At 44.4% G+C, this 19,996-nt stretch overlaps 1 protein-coding gene across 2 annotated transcripts in view; it reads left to right on the top strand.

The window, feature by feature from the left end:
* Positions 1-19,996, top strand: part of LOC137095414 (histone-lysine N-methyltransferase 2B-like) — a 223,085-nt gene that overhangs the window by 28,805 nt on the left and 174,284 nt on the right. The window contains exons 4-8 of one of the 2 annotated variants that reach the window (XM_067462059.1): positions 834-947; positions 1,578-1,740; positions 3,775-4,012; positions 10,467-10,522; positions 18,902-19,024. In XM_067462059.1, coding sequence (XP_067318160.1) covers positions 834-947; positions 1,578-1,740; positions 3,775-4,012; positions 10,467-10,522; positions 18,902-19,024 — 694 coding nt within the window. Of the gene's footprint in view, positions 1-833; positions 948-1,577; positions 1,741-3,774; positions 4,013-10,466; positions 10,523-18,901; positions 19,148-19,996 lie in introns of both variants that reach the window. The other variant, XM_067462058.1, reaches the window with a different exon arrangement.

Raw genomic sequence — 19,996 nt, 5'->3', positions numbered from 1 at the left:
CAACCCCCTTGTTATACCAGCTCCACTGGCTGCCAGTCTGCTACCGAGCACAAATCAAAGTTCTGGCTTTAGCCTATAAAGCCCTAAATCAAGCATCCTCAGACTGCGGTCCTCCAGCTGTTTGAGCCTCCAACTCCCAGAAGCCCTAACGAGTTTGTTAAATTGTCAGGAATTCTGGGAGTTGAAGGCCCAAACAGCTGGAGGGACGCAGTTTGAGGTTGCTTGCCCTAAATAGTTACAGCCCAGCTTACCTGTCCAAATGTAACTCCCTCTATGAATCATCTTGGAGGTTAAGATCACCTCCTTTGCAGTTGCGATTACTGGGGATGAGAGACAGGGCCTTCTCAGTGATGGCTCCTCGACTATGGAACTCCCTCCCCAATGCAATTAAATTAGCACCCTCCCTCTTGGCCTTCAGAAAAAGAGGAAAAACATGGCTGTGGGACCAAGACTTTGGTCAGTAAGCAATACAAGGAATGAACAGGGATTAGTGCAATTGATATTTGATATTGGAATGTCCTTGGACTATGATTTTCAGATTATGTGATTTTAATATTTATATTATGTTTTTAACCTCACGTTTTAATGTTTAAATGTTATTACATTTTTATAAATTAAATTGATAGTCATATGCTATTGTTTCATGTTAGGTTTTTCGTATGTATGTTAGGTATTGAATTTTGCCGTGAATATGTTGGAAACTGCTTTGAGCCTCCCCTCCCCCCCCTCCACCTGAGGGTGGGGTGGGGTGTGAAAAGCAGTATATAAATGAAGTAAATAAATAAGTCTTTTGGATCAGAAATGCCAGTATGACATACGTTTCTTCCCTATAGGGATGCCAAAGTGTCAGGGCCGGTGCCTTTGAGGTACCAAAGGTTCCAACTGAGAAACCTGTGACTTCTGAACTCAAAGAAGAAGAAGAAGATAGGAATGATGCCAGAAAACAGGTAACTCACAGATGTATTTGTTCCTGCATTCAAAGGGGGCGTTTATATGAATGAACTAAATGCTGAGGCATGGGAATACAACATTATATTAGCTTGGTCTACCTATGCTGCAAGAAAGCCCTCACATCAATCACAGTTTTCTTCTTCTCTGTCTGCCAGGCAAATGCTAGTTCAAGGACAAGGTTGAGGCCGTAGTTTTCTTGGACTACAGCTCCTTGAATTCCTGAATTCTGCTAATCCTAATCGTAGGGTTGGAAGGACCAATTAATCCAGCCCACTGCTATTTAGAAATCTATAGCTAAATCCCTTTCTGATAGATGGCCATCTGACTGTTTCACATCCTCCCAGGAAAGAGAATCTACCACTTTCCAAGGCCGTCCCAATCCCAAGCACTGGTCAGGAGTAGGAAGTGAAGAATGCTTGGCTTTCCAGAGGCTGTTGGATTACAGTTCCAATCACACCTATACAGCATACCCAACAGTGAGCACTCCAAAAAAATCTGGAAATCCACACATTCTCCATCCCTATGCTAAATGATAATAATGGAGAGATAGGTTTGGTTTCTAAAAGCCAGTTTCTGAGACTTTGTTTGTCCAACTAATGACATCTCTTACTGCTTTTTCCTTTCAGGCCCAGGAATCCCCCGTGCAAGGTCCTCGGATTAAACATGTGTGTCGCCATGCCTCGGTGGCTCTAGGACAGTCTCGGGCCATTGTGACAGAGGATGTGCCACGCCTCAGTGCCCTGCCACTGCAGGAGAGGGAGGAGATTACTGTATCACCCACAGTGGAGGGTGAGTGGCTCTGCAGTGAGCTGGCTGCATGACCTGCTTCCTCTTCCAACCTGCCCTCTATTTTCATGGGTGGGCTTAAGAACTTTTGTGCCGAAAGCTCACCAATTACTCCATATGCATTAATATGTGACACTCCCATTATTTTGGAAAAAGGCATTCATAATCTTTTTGAAAAGACAGATGATGTTATATCCTTTTAACAAATGTGAATCTCCACACACATCTGGAGACCGCCTTTTGAAAATCACTAGTCAAGGAAAGGCATGACCTTGTCAGAAGTCAACCCTTTGAAAAAGTGATGTTCACAAGCATTCATGTAATGGCACACAGATAACTCAGCTGTTAAACTAATAAATCATGCCTTTGAACTGTTAGAGACAAAGATATACCACTGCACAAAAAAACTTATACTTGGCTAGCAGAGTTTTAAAATGTTTAGTTGAAGTTGAAATTTCAGTTGTAGTTGCCCAAAATGTATACTCTCCCTTGACACCTCTTAGTTTAAAATACACACTCAGAGACAAAAAACAAAGTCTTTAAAAATAATAATAATATACCTTGTTTACGTATAAACATATGTATTAATTCAGCATACAGGTACATTTATAGCTAGGATGTAATTTCTCTGTGTTGAGAACACAGGACATCAGTCTCAATCAATAGTCTATAGTCCAAAGTTTTTAAGTGTACATCTTATGAAAGTCCAAACTGTCTAAGTGTACTCACTGCTTTTCAAGGCAAACATATAGTAAATGGTTCCTACATAAATCCAAAAGACATCTGTTTCCATTGAAATCCAAAAGCATACTGCATCCAGCTTCACTGAGGTCTAAAGTGAACTGCTAACAATGAAATCCAAAAACATACTGATAAAAATGGAGTCTTGTGCCTGAACATGTTCAGTACAATCACATGTCTGTAGCCCCTCCCACACCGAAGAGGTCAGTCAAACTGACAAATCAATATATACATAGAATACAGGTTAGCAAATATATACATTTACAAACAAATAGTGAAGGCTTGGAAGGTTGCTATTTCCAACACAGTATGGCATAAAAGATTAGAGTTGATCTCTAGAAGAATGAAGTTATTGCAAGGAGGATGGGGGAAATGGGTTGACTCTAGAATGATTGTTATAGTTGCTTATATTCATGTAGTTACTTCACATACGTTACTTCTGAAATCTATGTTTCTAAAATTTTGTAGACTTCCTGTTGCTTCACATTATTGCAATTCCTGATCTTGGTTGTGGGTTCAAAATTTCCTAATTTTTATCTCTAAAGAGGTTCTCTCCTTTGGTATCTCCCCCCCCCCCCCCCAATCAACACACTAATTTATATCTGGTGCATTTTAATTCATAATTTTGCATCTTAACCCAAAAGTCCTATGGAAAGTGGTTGGCCCTTGATTGGAAATGAACCTTCAACTAAGTATATGTTAACTGAATACATAATAAAGGAATCTAGTGCATCTCAAACTCACAATATTCTCACAACTGTGTTGATTTTCTAACGTCACTATCATTATTCCTATTATATTTATTTATATCCCACTTTATGTCTCTAAAAAGAGTTCCAAAGCAGCTTTTCTTGGTGGAATGAATTTAAGAGGAGTCTGTGCAACTACTTGCTCCAAAGTAGCTTTTTCCTACTCCCAACAATAGCTGCATATGTAGTTAATCAATCAAAAATATGTGGCCTCTTGCACATAAAAACTACCATCATAACAGCTCCAAAATTAAATGCATATTCAGATAATCTTGTCTTCTTGACCTAATTGGTGAATTGGCCCCATTTGTGATCTAATTCATTTCATGTGGGATAGTCTCATCCTGGGAGAAAGGCGGGATCTTAGATAAATGACCTAGATACAGCTGTTCTTTTCTTTTTATTTATATCCTACCTTCCTCCAGCATAGAACCTATAGTTTAACATGTAAAATATATACCAAAGAAATTCAAAAGATACATATAGGATACATATAGGGCTAGAGACTGCAGCTTTGGGTTATCTTTCTGGCCTTTCTCTACCACAGAAACCTCCTCAGCCTCTGAAAGCGAGAATGGCCTCCAGAAGCAAGTGAAGGTAGAGACCAGCATCAAAACTGTGCCACCCCCAGTGCGTCGCCACGTGTCCCACCATGGCAAGAAGAACCGAATGACACGCTGTGGGAGGTGCAAGGGCTGCCTGAAGCTGCTGGATTGTGGGGAGTGCAACAACTGCCTAGACAAGCCAAAGTTTGGCGGACCTAACACTAAGAAGCAGTGCTGTGTGTGAGTGTATCTGAGGGGTCCCCAGTTCCAACCTTATCATTTCCCTTGGCAGATTTACTTTTTTATGGTCATTAAGAGCTAGAACTGAGAGAGTCAGGAGTCTTTGTTCAATGAACAGGAGAGTGAAGTACAGATCTTGTGGACTGGGGCTCTATGGGATCTGCAGTTGTATAGTACAAGCATTTGATTCACTTTAGGATGCACAATTGGTAGTTACTTCTTAAAAAGTATATGTATAGCTTTTCAGAGTGGGAAGATAGGCATGAAAAATGTACCTCTTCTATTTAAGTCAGGAGTGTGCAGCAGTTGAAGGTCACAGTGCCCCCCATACTTCTCAAAAACTTTTTTGCAACTATATATCCCCAAACATTACATACTATTTTTTTCATGTCAGGAGCGACTTGAGAAACTTCAAATCGCTTCTGGTGTGAGAGAATTGGCCATCTGCAAGGACATTTCCCAGGGGATGCCCGGATGTGATTTTAATAGTGAATGCAATGTTTTAAATGTTTTAATGTGTATTTAATTTTCATTTTAATTTTTAACTTAAGTGTATTCTAACTGTCCAAAGGCATTGAATAGTTGCCATATGTAAAGCCGCTTTGAGTCCCCTTTGGGGTAGAGAAAGGCGGGATAAAATAGAGCAAATAAATAAATAAATAAATCCCATCCTGTGGGAGGCTTCTATCATGACTTCGCATGGGAAGCTGGAGATGACAGATGGGTGCTCACCCTGCTCGCCAGATTCAAACTGCCAACATTTTGGTCAGCAGTCCTGCCTGCAGAAGGGTTTAACGCACTGCACCACCGGGGACGCAATGTGTTAAACCCTTGTGCCGGCAGGACTGCTGACCGATAGGTCAGTGGTTCAAATTCGGGGAGAGTGAGTTGAGCTCCCTCTGTCATATCCAGCTCCACATACGGCAGTGGTTCTCAACCTTCCTAGTGTTCCTAGTGCCGTGACCCCTTAATGCAGTTCCTCATGTTGTGGTGACCCCCCAACCAAATTTGGCACAATTACGAGATACACCCAAAATTGAATACTGGTGGGGTTGGTGGGGGGGGGGGGGGGGGTGTTGGTTTTGTCATTTGGGAGTTGTAGGTAAAGGTTTTCCCCTGACATTATGTCCAGTCATGTCTGACTTGGGTGTGGTGCTCATCTCCATTTCTAAGCCAAAGAGCCAGCGTTGTCTGTAGACACCTCCAAGGTCATGTGGCCAGCATAACTGCAGGGAGCATGGTTACCTTCCCACCAGAGCAGTACCTATTGATCTACTCACATTTGCATGTTTTTGAATTGCTAAGTTGGCAGAAGCTGGGGCTCACAGCTGAAGCTCATGCCGCTTCCTGGATTTGAACCTGCACCCTTTCGGTCAACAAGCTCAGCAACTCAGGGGTATCGTTGTTGGGATTTATTGTTAATCTACAATCAAAGAGCATTTTGAACTCCACCAACGATGTAATTGAAACAAACTTGGCACACAGATATCCCCTAACCAACAGAAAATACTGGAAGGGTTTGGTGGCCATTGACCTTGGTTTTGGAACTGTAGCTCACCTACATCAGGCGAGCACTGTGGACTCAAAACAATGATGGAGCTGGACCAAACCTGGCAAGAATACTCAATCTGCCCAAATGTGAACACTGGTAGAGTTTGGGGAAATTAGACCTTGACACTTGGGAGTTGTAGTTGCTAGGATTTATAGTTCACCTACAATCAAAGAGCATTCCGAACTCCATCAACGATGAAATCAAATCAAATGTGGCACACAGAACTCCCATGACCAACAGAAAATACTGGAAAGATTTGGCAGGCATGGACCTTGAGTTTTGGAATTGTAGTTCACCTACCTCCAAAAGCACTGTGGACTCCCTCCCTGGGCTCGTCCGCGGGCTCGTCAAATGGCCGGGGGCTCCTTTGTGCGAGTCCTCTCTCGGCTCATTCACGGCCCCGTCATTTGGCGAGCGCGCGGGGGAGCCCAGGGAGGGTTCGTGCGAAGGCTGCCTCGGCTCCCTTGGCTCCCTCGCGGCCTCGCCATTTGGTGAAGCCGCAAGGGAGCCAAGGGAGCCTTCACACGAGCCCTCCTTGGGCTCCTCCACGGCCTCGCCATTTGGCGAGCGTGCGGAGGAGCCCAGGAAGGGCTGGTGCGAAGGCTGCCTCGGCTCCCTTGGCTCCCTTGCGGCTTCACCAAATAGCGAGGCCGCAAGGGAGCCAAGGGAGCCTTCACACGAGCCCTCCTTGGGCACCTTCACGGCCTCGCCATTTGGCGAGCGCGCGGGGGAGCCCAGGAAGGGCTCGTGCGAACACTGCCTCGGCTCCCTTGGCTCCCTCGCAGCCTTGCCATTTGGTGAAGCCACAAGGGAGCCAAGGGGAGCCTTCACACGAGCCCTCCTTGGGCTCCTCCACGGCCTCGCCATTTGGCGAGCGCGCGGAGGAGCCCAGGAAGGGCTGGTGCGAAGGCTGCCTCGGCTCCCTTGGCTCCCTTGCGGCCCTGCTATTTGGTGAAGCCGCAAGGGAGCCTCCACACGTGCCCTCCTTGGGCTCCTTCATGGCCTCGCCATTTGGCGAGCGCGCGGGGGAGCCCAGGGAGGGTTCGCGCAAAGGCTGCCTCGGCTCCCTTGGCTCCCTCGTGGCCTCGCCATTTGGTGAAGCTGCAAGGAAGCCTTCACACGAGTTCTCCCTCGGCTCCTTCCCGGACCTCGTCATTTGGCGAGCGCGCGGGGGAGCCCAGGGAGGGTTCGCGCAAAGGCTGCCTCAGCTCCCTTGGCTCCCTCGCAGCCTCGCCATTTGGTGAAGCCGCAAGGGAGCCAAGGGAGCCTTCACACGAGTCCTCCCTCGGCTCCTTCACGGCCCCGTCATTTGGCGAGCGCGCGGGGGAGCCCAGGGAGGGTTCGCGCGAAGGCTGCCTCGGCTCCCTTGGCTCCCTCGCGGCCTCGCCATTTGGTGAAGCCACAAGGGAGCCAAGGGAGCCTTCACACGAGCCCTCCTTGGGCACCTTCACGGCCTCGCCATTTGGCGAGCGCGTGGGGGAGCCCAGGAAGGGCTCGTGCGAACACTGCCTCGGCTCCCTGGCTCCCTCGCGGCCTTGCCATTTGGTGAAGCCGCAAGGGAGCCTTCACACGAGCCCTCCTTGGGCTCCTTCACGGCCTCGCCATTTGGCGAGCGCGTGGCAGAGCCCAGGAAGCGCTCGCGCGAAGGCTGCCTCGGCTCCCTCGCGGCCTCGCCATTTGGTGAAACCGTGAGGGAGCCGAGGCAGCCTTCACACGAGCCCTCCCTGGGCTCCCCCATGGGCTCGCCCAATGGCGAGGCCGTGAAGGAGCCCAGGTAGGGCTCACGCAAAGGAGCCCACGGCTGCCTCGCCGCCTCGTCATTTGGCGAAGCCGCAAGGGAGCCGAGGCAGCCTTCACGCGAGCCCTCCCTGGGCTCCCCTGTGGACTCGCCAAATGGCGAGTCTGCGAAGGAGCCCAGGGAGGGCTCGCAGCCTTGTGGGTGGGGCCTATGGAGGCGGCCTCGCGACCCCTCCAAAATGGCCAAACGACCCCCTGGGGGGTCGCGACCCCCAGGTTGAGAACCGCTGACATATGGGGACATGAGAGAAGCCTCTCACAATGATGGTAAAACATCAAAGATCCGAGTGTCCCCTGGGCAACGTCCTTGTAGATGGCCAATTCTCTCACTCAAGAAGCGACTTGCAGTTTCTCAAGTTGCTCCTGACACACACACACACACACACACACACACACACAAAATTACACACTAGTCAGTTTTGGTCTAGGAAGATGTCTCTCCTGGGTCTAAAATATCCTGCATGGTACCCAAATACTGTGAGACTAGAAAAAGGTACTCAAATGTTTTGGTATGGAGACTTCTTTTTCTTGATCTCCAATCTATTTTTGATATGTTTTCCAGTAGACTCTTAGCAGGGACTATTGCCATTGGTGAAGAACCAGACTGTTTCCAGTTAGTTTTAGTGAAGGGGTAGATAATATAGCTCCCTCAATATGTTTTAGCCTACAACTCCATCAGAACTAGCAAATGTGAATAGTGATCAGCAATTATTAATAATTCAAAATTTCTGGAGAGTATCACGTTTGCCATCCTTTGCCAGTTTGACCTCACTCTGCCAGGTTTATTATCGCCCTCATCCTGGTCATGTATTTACAGATTTTCTTTCTATCTTTTAAGCCAATTCCCACCAGTTGCAACTGACATAGTTATTATTGAAATATTCTACATGTTGTAATCTTAACAGCATCTGAAAGTAACAATTTTTCTAGGACAACCAAGTGTCCTGGTGTCCAGTAACTAGATATAAGAGGCTGGTATTTTTAAAACTTGGCACCTGGTTCCTTTTCTTGTGTAGCTGTTAAATACTAATATTCTTTTAAGAACATAAGCATAACCATATTGGATTAGAACAGTGTTTCTCAACTTTCCTAATGCCACAACCCTTTAATACAGTTCCTCATGCTGTGGTGACCCCCAACCATAAAATTATTTTCATTGCTACTTCATAACTGTAATTTTGCTACTGTTGTGAATCATAATGTAAATATCTGATATGCAGGATGTATTTTCACCCACTAGTCCAAATTTGGATTAATTTTGTCATTTGGGAGTTGTAGTTGCTGAGATTTATAGTTCACCTACAATCAAGGAGCATTCTGAACTCCACCAATGATGGAATTGAAACAAACTTGACACATAGAACTCCCCTGACAAACAGAAAATACTGGAAGGGTTTGGTGGGCATCAACCTCGAGTTCTAGAGTTCTAGTTGGTAGTTTTTGTTACTGGGATTTATAGTTCACCTACAATCACAGAGCATTCTGAACCTCACCAAGGATAGAATCGGTCCAAATTTGACACACAGAACCCCCGTGGTTTGAAGGGACTTGCTGGCGCGAGCCTCCTTCCAGCTTCGCATGCTTTCCCCCGCCTGCACATGCACACCATGCAGCCATGCTCCAGGCACGCCTGCACTCCCCTCTTTGAGTGTCAGAAATAGCCCTCCCCTTGGCTGAGAAACTGGCTAATGACAGTGGAGGAGAGCTTTTGGTGGGAGGGTTCACCATCTGTTTCCAAAAAGAAAGAGAAGAACCGGGCTTCTTTGTCAAAGGGGTCACTACAGAAATCTATGTTGTCTGAGGGTGTTTGGCGATCCCTCTGAAACACACTCAGCCCCCCCCCCCCCCCCCCCCAGGAGTCCAGACTCCCTACTTGAGAAATGCTGGATTAGATCAAAGGCCTATCTGGTTTAACATTCAGTTCACACAGTGGTCAGCTAAATGCCTCTGGGAAGTCCACAAGCAGGGCAGTAGTGTTTTTTCATGGTAGTATATGCCACAGGCATGTAGCCAAGCCCCCCCCCCCCCAGCTTGAGGGGCTTCAGCCCCCCCCCCCCCCCGAAATTCTCATGGTGGTTCGCGAAAAGGCCTTACTGGTGCATTATTTAAACTTATGTTTATTCATATCATGATCTGATCTCCATACTCAATATATCCCATATGCATGGGGGTATTGGGGTAAGATACAAAAGGTTTGCTAGGCTAGACCCTCTTTCACTCAGACTCAGAGCCCCCCCCCCTGAAAAATATTTAGCCCTCCCCCCCCCCCCCCCCCCCCCGAAATGAAATCCTGGCTACGGGCCTGGCCACAGTTAGTCTTTGATGCTTGGTTTTTTAATCTCTTTAGGTTAGAGTATTTGTGAGCAGCCCTAGGGTACATAAAATGAGTCATTTGAATAGTAAGGTGGGAAAGGTAGTGGATTGTAACTCTGAGAGCTGTTCCACATACCTAGCGGAAGTTCTTCATCAGAAATGTATATGCATGCCAAGACAGATGGTTCTCCTTATGTCTTTAATAAGTGTGCAGAAATTAAAACTCTAATAATACGATGACAACAATGATAACAGAAATCCCACCCTTCTTTCGAGTATTTTGTGGCACAATATGTGTCCACCTTCCATCTTTATACAGTATTGCAACCCTCCAGCCCAAGGATAAGCAACCCACTGCTCTACAGATATTGGGACTAATGCCCTCATAATCCATGACCTGCTGTCTCAGGTTGATCAGAATTATAGTCCCACGTCATCTGGAGAGCATCATTTGGTCTACCCCGTCTTAACTGCAAGATTGTGCTGGCTCTTACATCATCTTGCTAACCTTGGTTGGCACTGCCAAGATCAATAGGCCTCTTGTCTGTATGACCAAACTCATAATTTTTCACCTTTCTACTTTTCTTGCTTCCTGAGTCACCAGGCCTGAAGAATCTCTTTTTGGACTTAACTTGGAAAATCATTGCACTCCCAACTCCCAAACCACCCTAGCCAGTATGAGGAGGGCTATTGATTGTGGGATTCTGGGAGTCTTGGTGCCACCTCCAAATACCCTTTCCAGGCTGGTTTGGGGATATCTCCTCTAATACTATATATCTGGCTTACTGGCAGGTATCGGAAGTGCGACAAGATTGAAGCACGTCGGGTGGAGCGGCTGTCTAAGAAAGGTAACAGTTGAGTGGCTATAAATGGGGGGACTAATGTTCCACCGTGAGTTGGATGTGTGATTATGTGTGGTCTCTTTTTCATTAGATTTGATGTGACTTACTGATGTAGGGACATTGTGGATATATACTTTCTTGTAATTGTGTTGACTCCAGTCCTACACATGTAGGGTGGAAAGGGCAGAATGCTGTACTGAATATCCAACTTGGATCGCATGCACTGATTTCTACATTATACTGCAGTGGATTATACATTTGGCACTTAATGTCCCAAATTGCCTGCATTTTGGTGGGCTATGAAAACTTTGTTTAAATAGAATTTTAATGTTTAGCACTTTGCCATTTAAAACTTTGTATAAATCTGAGGCTGCTGTGTTCACTGTCTAAATTGTTGATTCTTGAAATTGTGTGTCTGAGAAATTATCATTGTTTTACTGATTGTTGTTTTTGTTTGTTTTTATCTTCTTGTAAGCCACTTTGGGCATTAACTTTTTGTAGGAAAGTGTGGCACAAATGCCATTGATACAACTACAGATTTCTATTAACATTGTATTTTGGTGAATTATCTTTTGCACATTGTGATAATTTATGTATTAAATGGTTACATGTTGTTATATGTTATTTTGTGAAGCAGTTGGAATTTGGTATCTAAATCACTTGCCAGATAACATGACAAGATGTGGCATATGTACTGAAACAAGTTTGGTTCCTCTGAATCCTTTTGCAAGTCTTAGGGGAAATATTGCTGTTTTGTATGTTTTCCTGAAGCAATTGCCAATAATATTTCTAAATTGCTGAGTAGAGAGGGGAAACCTTTTGCTTTCTAGATGTTTTCCTCACCTAGCATGGCCAATGGTAAATAACAGTTGGAATTCAAAATATCAAGGTGGCCAAAGATTCTCCATCCCTGCTAAAAAGAATGGGAGGGAAACCTCGTGGGATCTGCTTTTTTCTTTTACTAAGATGCTCTGTAATACTCAATGGTGGAAAAGATGCAAAAATAATGGGTGAAAAGATGGTGGCATTTATCTCCCACCCCCACATCACAGGCATGCATAAATGTGACAACCAGAGTTATACAGATCAGGGATTCTCAAAAGCGGCTGGTAAACAATGGGCAGTTAGCAATCCATGATGATCTCCAGCAAGTTACCAAGCAGATCTATAGCTTCTCCCTGCTGTGAATAATGCTGAGAGCCAAAAATATAGGTTACTACTGCTTCAAAATATTTCACCAAAGTACTAGTAGCTATATTTTTGTCTTGCTTTCAGGAGGGGGGAACCCAAACATGTAAACCTAAGTGAGAAAATTGGCAGTGGGAAGGTAAAAATCTATCCACTCATCTGCATGGTTCATGTTGCTGACAGATGAGTTTCTAAATATATTACTACATAAAAGATATATAAGTCACAGGAATCAGTGTATGATATTTCTGTTAGCAGCCAAACACTGTATTTTTCTGTCTTGACTGCATATCTTGTGTCAATTGGATGACACAATATCTTCAGCCCATTAAACAGCAGCTGTCCTTGATTTCAATCTGACACATGTTATGTGTTGTTTAGAGCACAGCCAGTGGCCTTGTTCCAACTTCCAGCATATTTTGAAGAATCCTTCAGGAACCCTGTAATGTTACTTTCTTCAGACATGCCATAAGGCTATGTGTACCAGCTTCATGATACATGGAAGCTTCTTTCACAGATACCCTTCCTTTTTGTGCAAATGCAGCCATCTCAGTCCCTCAAAGAATAGCAGAATTCATAATTCCTCTAGCTGTGCTGGCTAGGGATTTTAGTCCAGAAAGAAGACATACTGTAGTAGAAGTTGTCCTCTCCCAAAATGACTTCCGAGGCTTTGATCCATCTGTGATAATAATCTTAGCATATATTCACTTGTTGTCTTTGGATTTTCAATTATAATGCCCATTAATTTTAACCAGCAGAGCCAATGAAAAATGCTGATAGCTGTAATTCAACAACATCTATAGGACCACAGTTTACTCATGTCTGCTTTATGGAAATCATTTTTTCATAGCTTAAACATTTGTTTGATTTCAAAAGGTGAGAACACATCACAAAAAACCAGGAGTGATGCGAAGTTCTTAGTTCCTTGCTTTTAAATGAATAGAAAGTTGCCCAGAATCATAGAATTGGAAGAGACTTCGTGGACCATCCAGTCCAATCCCGTGCCAAGAAGCAGGAAAATCGTATTCAAAGCACCCCTGATAGATGACCATCCAGCCTCTGTTTAAAAGCCTCCAAAAAAGGAGCCTTCACCATACTCCTGGGCAGAAAGTTCTACTGTTGAACACCTCTCACAGTTAGGAATCTTCTTTCCTGTAGTTTGAAGCCATTGTTCTGTGTCCTAGTCTCCAGGGCAGCATAAAACAAGCTTGCTGTCTCTTCTCTAATAATAATATACAGTCATTAGTGGATTTTAAATACAGGTAGTCCATGATTTATGAACATTTGACTTATGAACAACTTGTAGATATAAACGGGGTGGAGGCAGCCAGCTGGGGAGTGGTGGAGCTAGCTATTTCTCTCCAGCAAAGGTGAAGGAGGCTGACAAAGGAAGACTCCTTCACCCCATGTCTCCAGCTGCTGGTTGGGGAAGCCTTGGCTTCCAGATAGCGTCTCTTGCCCCAGTGTGGATGAAGGAAGGGAGCTTGCTGACAGGCTCTCTCGCATACCTCCTCAGCTAACCTTGAGGCGAGGGGCGAAGGAGCTTGTCACCAGCCTCCCTTGCCTATCACCACACCTTGGGCTGAGGAGGAATGCGCGGGAGCCAATCAGCAAGCTGTCTTCCTTTCTACTCAGCCAACTGGCTCAAGTTTTATTTTAAATTTTACCAGTCCCAACTTACACAACAAATTAAACTTCATCTACAGAACTTATCTTGTTCATAATTTGGGGACTGCCTGTACATCTAAGTAAATTCAACACTTTTCTGATGTATTTTTTTTCTACCAATTCATAACTGAAATCTTAACTGATTAGTCCAGCACTTGGAATCACTGCCTTTTGGATTATAACTCCCAGAATCTCTCAGCCACCATTGCCATTTCCAAAGATCATTTTTCCAAGCTCTGAGTCAGGCTGTTGCAAGAAAGCAGGGAAGCGGAAGGTGATTTATTGTATATTTCTTTAACCACTGCCACCAACGCGAGGTATGAGGTTTTACTATGAGATATGGCACCTCAGACGCAGTATGGATGGAGATGAGACTGTTTTAACTAAAGATAACAGGTTTATTTGGTAAACAGCATATGGTTGCAAGTTGTAAACTTTCTTATTGAACTTTGGTTTGAATTGCTTTCCACTCTTCTAGGTTACACAGTATCATTTACTCTTCCTGAGGTGACTTTCTTTTTATTAAACAATGTTTCAATATAGGTATATCTCTCCTATCTGATCTGTCCTTGATGAAATGACTCAACAAGCTTATTCTTTAGCCTTAACCTAACTAAAGACTGGCTGTGTTTCTCCTTACAGCCTTGTTAGACTGAGAAACCTCCAGATTGCTTATTCAGGCTTCCCAAAGCCTCACTATTTTACTTCACCCTTCCTTTCACTCTCTCACTGCTCCCCATACAAACTCACTGCTTCTCAGAACACTAATCAACTCCCAACTGACACAAACTGTCCGTTGCTCCACTCTCTCCCCTTGGCTCCTCCCACTTCTCTAACTGCTGCCAGCTTGACTAGATCACCATGGCAACGCTGACTGAGGTTTTCTTTGAAATAGGCCGCTCCAGTGTTACTGTAGCTAACTCCCATATATATATACACAATTTAAAACATGCAAAGTATTAATAACTTCCTCACACCGTCCATCTGTTTGCTTTTAAGATGTCAGGGCTCTCCAGGATCTACTGCTCTCATTTGTTTAATTGGAGATGTTGGAGATTAAAATCAGGGACATTCCGCTCTAAACCGTGCCATTGAGCTATCATCCATGTTTTGGCAATAGAACCAGCTATGTACTTACTTTAGTCTTGACATTCTACCATTTGTTTCAATTCACTTTGTGTGTGTATTGTTGCCAACATCACACTGAAATTAAACTGTACCTCTCTCTCCCATGGATTAGTGTGCTCCAACCTGGGATTTTTAAAAAATCACCAGTCTACACATTTGGCAGCTGGGGATCATGGATCTTGTAATAATATCTAGCTGGACAGCATTTAAGGGGAGTAGCTGTTCCCCAAATGATGGTTCTCTCCAAATCTCATTACTTCATGCATGGCTATCTTTCAAATGGGCAGTCAGCCCAGCTGTTCTCTTGGGGAGTGAACTTTTTGAAGTTCTTCCTTGAAATTTCCCAGGTTGCTGCCTATCTGAGGCATTGACCAGAGCCAGCCCTGCTTTGCTTCAGCAAGGCAGCCACATCACATAACTTCTGGTCTTGCCTTGGATTTTGGAGCCCTATTTATCCCTTATTTGTCCTTCTTTGAACAATGGTTTCCTTGGGACTTTCTGAACTGCTGCAAATGTGGGAACTTAATTGGGTGTAAGGGTGAAATGTGGGGTGCTATAACAGTAGGACATTTTAAAAATTAGCATATTGCATCCCCCCCCCCCCCCCGATACTTTCAAGTTACCTTTTTTGGCTGGATTTTCTGTAAGCTTATTTGTTCTGACATCAGAGAGCCTTGCACTGCAGAGATGATGCCACATTCCCAATGGATTGTTTTCTCAATTCAGGGATTAAAAAAAAAACTTGGTGTCTCCTGGGGCTGTGCTACTACAGGGGCCATAGAACCTGAACTGCCATCAATGCTGTTGAGGAGAACAATCTGTGATCAAATCTCCGAAATCAATTTGTCTACTGCTGTGTTTAGTCACGTGTTCCTTCTAATCCCCTTCCCTTCCCTTTTTGAGAGCAGATTGTGCAGGATCCTGTTTTGTAGCAGTTTTAATTCTTAGACTATTAAAATATTGTGGTCATCACCTAGTGTTTGTATACTGCTTTCAAATATTTTAAGTACTTCACATGCACTTTCTTATGCCAACATCTAACAACAACCTTGTGAGGTAGGCTAATGCTACCATCCCCATATGGGAAGGGTTGGGTACTGATTCATTGAGCAGCTGGCTTCCCTAAGGAAAGGTAGATTTGGCTCAATGACTTCCCAATTCAAAGCTCAGAAATGGCCGTCTCTATATATGGGTTTTTTACATGTTCGAATTCGTCTTTTTCTGCATATATGGTGAAGAAAGTAGGTGTGAATGATTTTTGCACCTGATTTCAGCCTTCCCCTTTGGGACTACAGCTCCTACCATTCCTGAACCCTGACCAGACCAAGCCAGTTGGAGACAAGAATCTAATTAGACTGTTTTGCCCAGTGGCACAGTTAAACCAGTGGTTCTCAACCTGTGGGTCTCCAGACCTTCAACTCTCAGAATTCCTAACAGCTGATAAACTGGTTGGGAGTTCTGGGAGTTGTAGGCCAAAACACGTGGGGACCCAGAGGTTGAGAACCACCGGGTTAAACCCTTGTGCCAGCAGGACTGAAGACCAACTGGATTTAAAGTGGATTCATTCTCTAGTGTGATTAGGTCCAAACAGGTTCACAAATACTTTCGACATCAATTCCTTACTTCCACACCCTTCTCTTGCTCCCCCCCCCCCCCCAGGAGTTTGTGTGGGTAAGAATAAAGACTTTTAGTTGTAAGCAATTAAATCTCTCACTGACTTACCAGTAGATTTTAACCTATTTTCTATTCATCTTTGCTTTAAGTAATTCCACGATCAAACATACCTGCTGTTGTCACATTATTTTCATTTATCCTTATCTCTTTTCCCTTTCTTTTCTGTTTTTATATGTTAAATTTTAAATTGTGAGCTGTTTAAGGCAGGGATCCAATCCTTTTACAATGTGCAAAGCCTCATGCACCTTGATTTTCCTGTATCAATTTTAAATCTACCCCAGAGCTCTCAGTGTTTACTTCTTGGGACTATAGCTTGAGGCATCCCCCAGCTAGCAGGACCAGTCCTGACTAGAGGATCCTGGGTGTTGTAGTTTGTTAAAAATGCCCAACAATTCCAACAGCATTAAAAGAATTACTTGAAGACACTGGAAAAATCCGCAGTGGTGCTAACAAATAACTGTAGGCCTTGGTTTTGTAACAGTGCATAAAAAGAGAAGACTGTCCTCTGCTGACTAACGTAATAAGGTATCAGGTAGCTCCCTGGCCATGTGTGGAGGTGGGATAGGATCTCTCTTCTGCCTTGGGAGGGGTGTGTGGAAAGGAAGTGGGCAGAAATCAGGAAGGGGTGGCGTTGGCTCTTTCAAGGGAAGTCCTCGCCATCTGAGCAGAGCCTACCTGGGGTCTTTGTATGGGAGAGAATTGCATTATTTGCCTCCAGACTGAAGAGACACTGACTATGTGAGCAGACAACCTGGGGAAACAGTCTGAGTGTGTGTGTGTGTGTGTGTGGGGGGGGGGGGGGGTTCTGTGGGCACCTAAAGCCAAGAGATGGGTTGAATGTTTCTGTCTCTGCTCTGGGCAGGAATGGTTTTCCTAGCTGTGCCATGAGCCAAGGCCCCTGGCTTCTCTTTCCTTGAGATTGGAAAGGAGGGAAACAAAACATTTCAATTAAATCTCTGGGTCCTATTCTGTAGCAAGACTTGGGAGATGCTATTTTTGGGGTACATTGTCCAGAATTCCCAGGTATGATCATGTTGGTTGAAGGATTCTGGCTGTTGTAATCCAAACAATTAACTCTTCCATGTTCTGCTTGCAACCCTCTTTGCCCATGAACTTACCCAATTGCTTTTTTTCCTGATTACCCAATTGCTGTTTTTTTCAGTGTTACTATGGAGGATATAGTTATAGTTTATGTTTTTCACAAGACATATTTCTAGCACAAAGAAAACATTGAAATGATTAAAGGAAAGGTGTTCTAAACCGCATTGAGTTGCCTGTTAAGGACTGAAAAATGCGGTATAGAAATAAAGCAAATAAATAAATAAATATTCTGATTACTTTTTAAAAGCAAAGTTATTCAGAAAATTAAGTATTTAACAAATGAAACATTGACTGGGTCCTGCTCTTGTACAGAAATCAATCAGTCAATTAATCTTTTAAAGTGCCAGAAGGCTGAGATTTTGCTATAATGAACTAATTCAATTTGGAATTCCTATCAAGTTCATAGTCTCATGCTGCATCTGCCATTCTGGAATTTAATATAGCAGAGTTGTGCTCTGATAACCTACCTGGACTTATCTTTCCTATTGGCCAAAGTCAGTGTGTGGGAAGCTTGACCATTCAGTCTTCACATTCCTCCCCCTCTTTCAATGCTTCATATCTCTTTTGTGTTGGAAATGCAGTAGTTAAAGAAGATAAAAACATCCTCCCCAAGACAAGCAGCAGTTTGGCAACCTATTGTTTAGAGGCAGGGTGTGTGCCAGCAGAGCAGGCCAGGGGGTCTGCTGGCACCCACCAGGTCAGGGGATAGTTGGAAATTGCATAAGAGTGCTAGAGCTGGAGGTGAGGGGCTCTGGCCCATTGTTTCAAGGAGTGGAAGAGGATAAGTGGAAAAGGTAAGTGAGCTAATGAGTAGCTTAGCATAGATCTGTCTTACATAGTCAGCCCTAAGCAGAATTGCTACACAGTATGTTTTTTTTGTTGTTGTTGTTGTGTCAGGAGTGACTTGAGAAACTCCAAGTCACTTCTGGTGTGAGAGAATTGGCCGTCTGGAAAGACGTTGCCCAGGGGACGCCTGGATGTTGTGATGTTTTAACATCCTTATGGGAGGCTTCTCTCATGTCTCCGCATGAGGAGCTGGAGCTGATAGAGGGAGCTTATCCGCGCTCTCCCCGGATTTGAACCTGCGACCTGTCGGTCTTCAGTCCTGACGGCACAGGGGTTTAACCCACTGCACCACCGGAGGCTGTTATGTTATGTTATTTTATTTTAATTTTGCATGTATATCCTACCTATGATTCAAGGAACTCTAAAGCCAATGGTAACTTTCCAGTTCTTCTTCACCTGCTACTCTTCTTATGCCTGCAATTACCCTTAGGGAGAAATGCCATCTATCCCAAGAACCTGGATATCTTTAGTCCTAGTCCAAAACCCCTGAAAATATTCCACTACATCGATGAAGCAACAGTCAGCACTGGCTGTTGTTCTTAATCCTGGTAGTCCTGTCTGCAGTACAACCTTTTTGGTCTGCAACCCCATGATTAAGGCAGTTGCAATAAAAAATGCACCTTTCCTGCTCTACATATATCTTCTGTGCATACATCAAAATGGGCTATCAGCTTTGTGATGTATGTGATGGGGGTGAGAAACTGCTCCCACCGGCTAGTACGCACAGCCAGTTGAAGGCAGCCTGTGAGACCCCCTGCTCAACCCTGTCTTTGCTTTCAGGCCGTACAGTAGTGAAGGCCATCGTTCCCTGGGATTCAGAGGATTCTCAAGAGGCCTTCCCAGCCCCCTTGGAGGTCACACTGGGGGCCACAGAGACGGCTGAGCAAGACTCCTTGCTGCAGCGTAAGTCAGCCCGACGTTGTGTCAAGCAGAGGCCCTCATACGACATATTTGAAACCTCTGACTCTGACACAGAGGCAGTGTCTGGCTCAGCGACGCATCGCAGGAAATCCTCACGGGACTCAGGTGAGATGCAAACTCTGGCCTGTTTTATCTATGACTTCCATGTGGGGATTCTGCTGGTTCTGCAGGTAGGTAATAAATAGCATATGTCAAATATAATGAGCATTAGTTAGACCACATCAGCTCTAGTTTCTTAGATATGGCTATGCTGGTTTCCTGTGGGTGAGCAGATGAACCGTGATATATGGCATATGCTCTGTATCTCAAAGCCTAGTGCTGATAGGGAAAATTGCTACCATTTTTTTTAATCAACGGGTCAAATGCACACAGAAACAACTAACATTTGAAGCTCCATTCCACACAACTGAATAAAATTCCACGTTTCTGCTTTGAACTGTCATATATGGTAGTGTGGACTCAACGTAACTTAGATATTGTGGGATTTTCTGCCTTGATATCCTGGGTTATATGGCTGTGTGAGACACCAAAATGCATGTTGGCCAATGACATTGAATGTGTCTATAGGAATTACATGCAGAGCTTAGAAATGTTTTTTGATAACCATTTCCTGACACCTCCCATTTGCATTAATGTGTATGCAGATTGGTCTTTGGTGCGGGATTTGGTGTGTATGAATATGTGAGGAAGAGAATGATAGAAATATTGTTCTATAGCCTTGGAGCCAAGTCAGCAATCATAGATCACATCCCATCTTCTTTCCACATAGGAAAACAAAGTTCCAAGCATGTGCCCTATTTAGAGATTTCTGAACACATTCTGAACACTCCCTGCTTCATTTCAGCAGCACAGTTACCGCCCCTCCCCCCCTCCCCCCCATTGTGCTAAACTTAATTCCATGTTATACAGTACTTGAAGCTTCCCATTTGTCAAAAAAATAATATGGCTTCGTAT

Source organism: Anolis sagrei, chromosome Y (genome assembly GCF_037176765.1).
Source record: "Anolis sagrei isolate rAnoSag1 chromosome Y, rAnoSag1.mat, whole genome shotgun sequence".
NCBI classification, from domain to species: domain Eukaryota; kingdom Metazoa; phylum Chordata; class Lepidosauria; order Squamata; family Dactyloidae; genus Anolis; species Anolis sagrei.
Note: the sequence above shows the minus strand (reverse complement) of the source record. Positions and strands in the feature narration are given on the sequence as shown.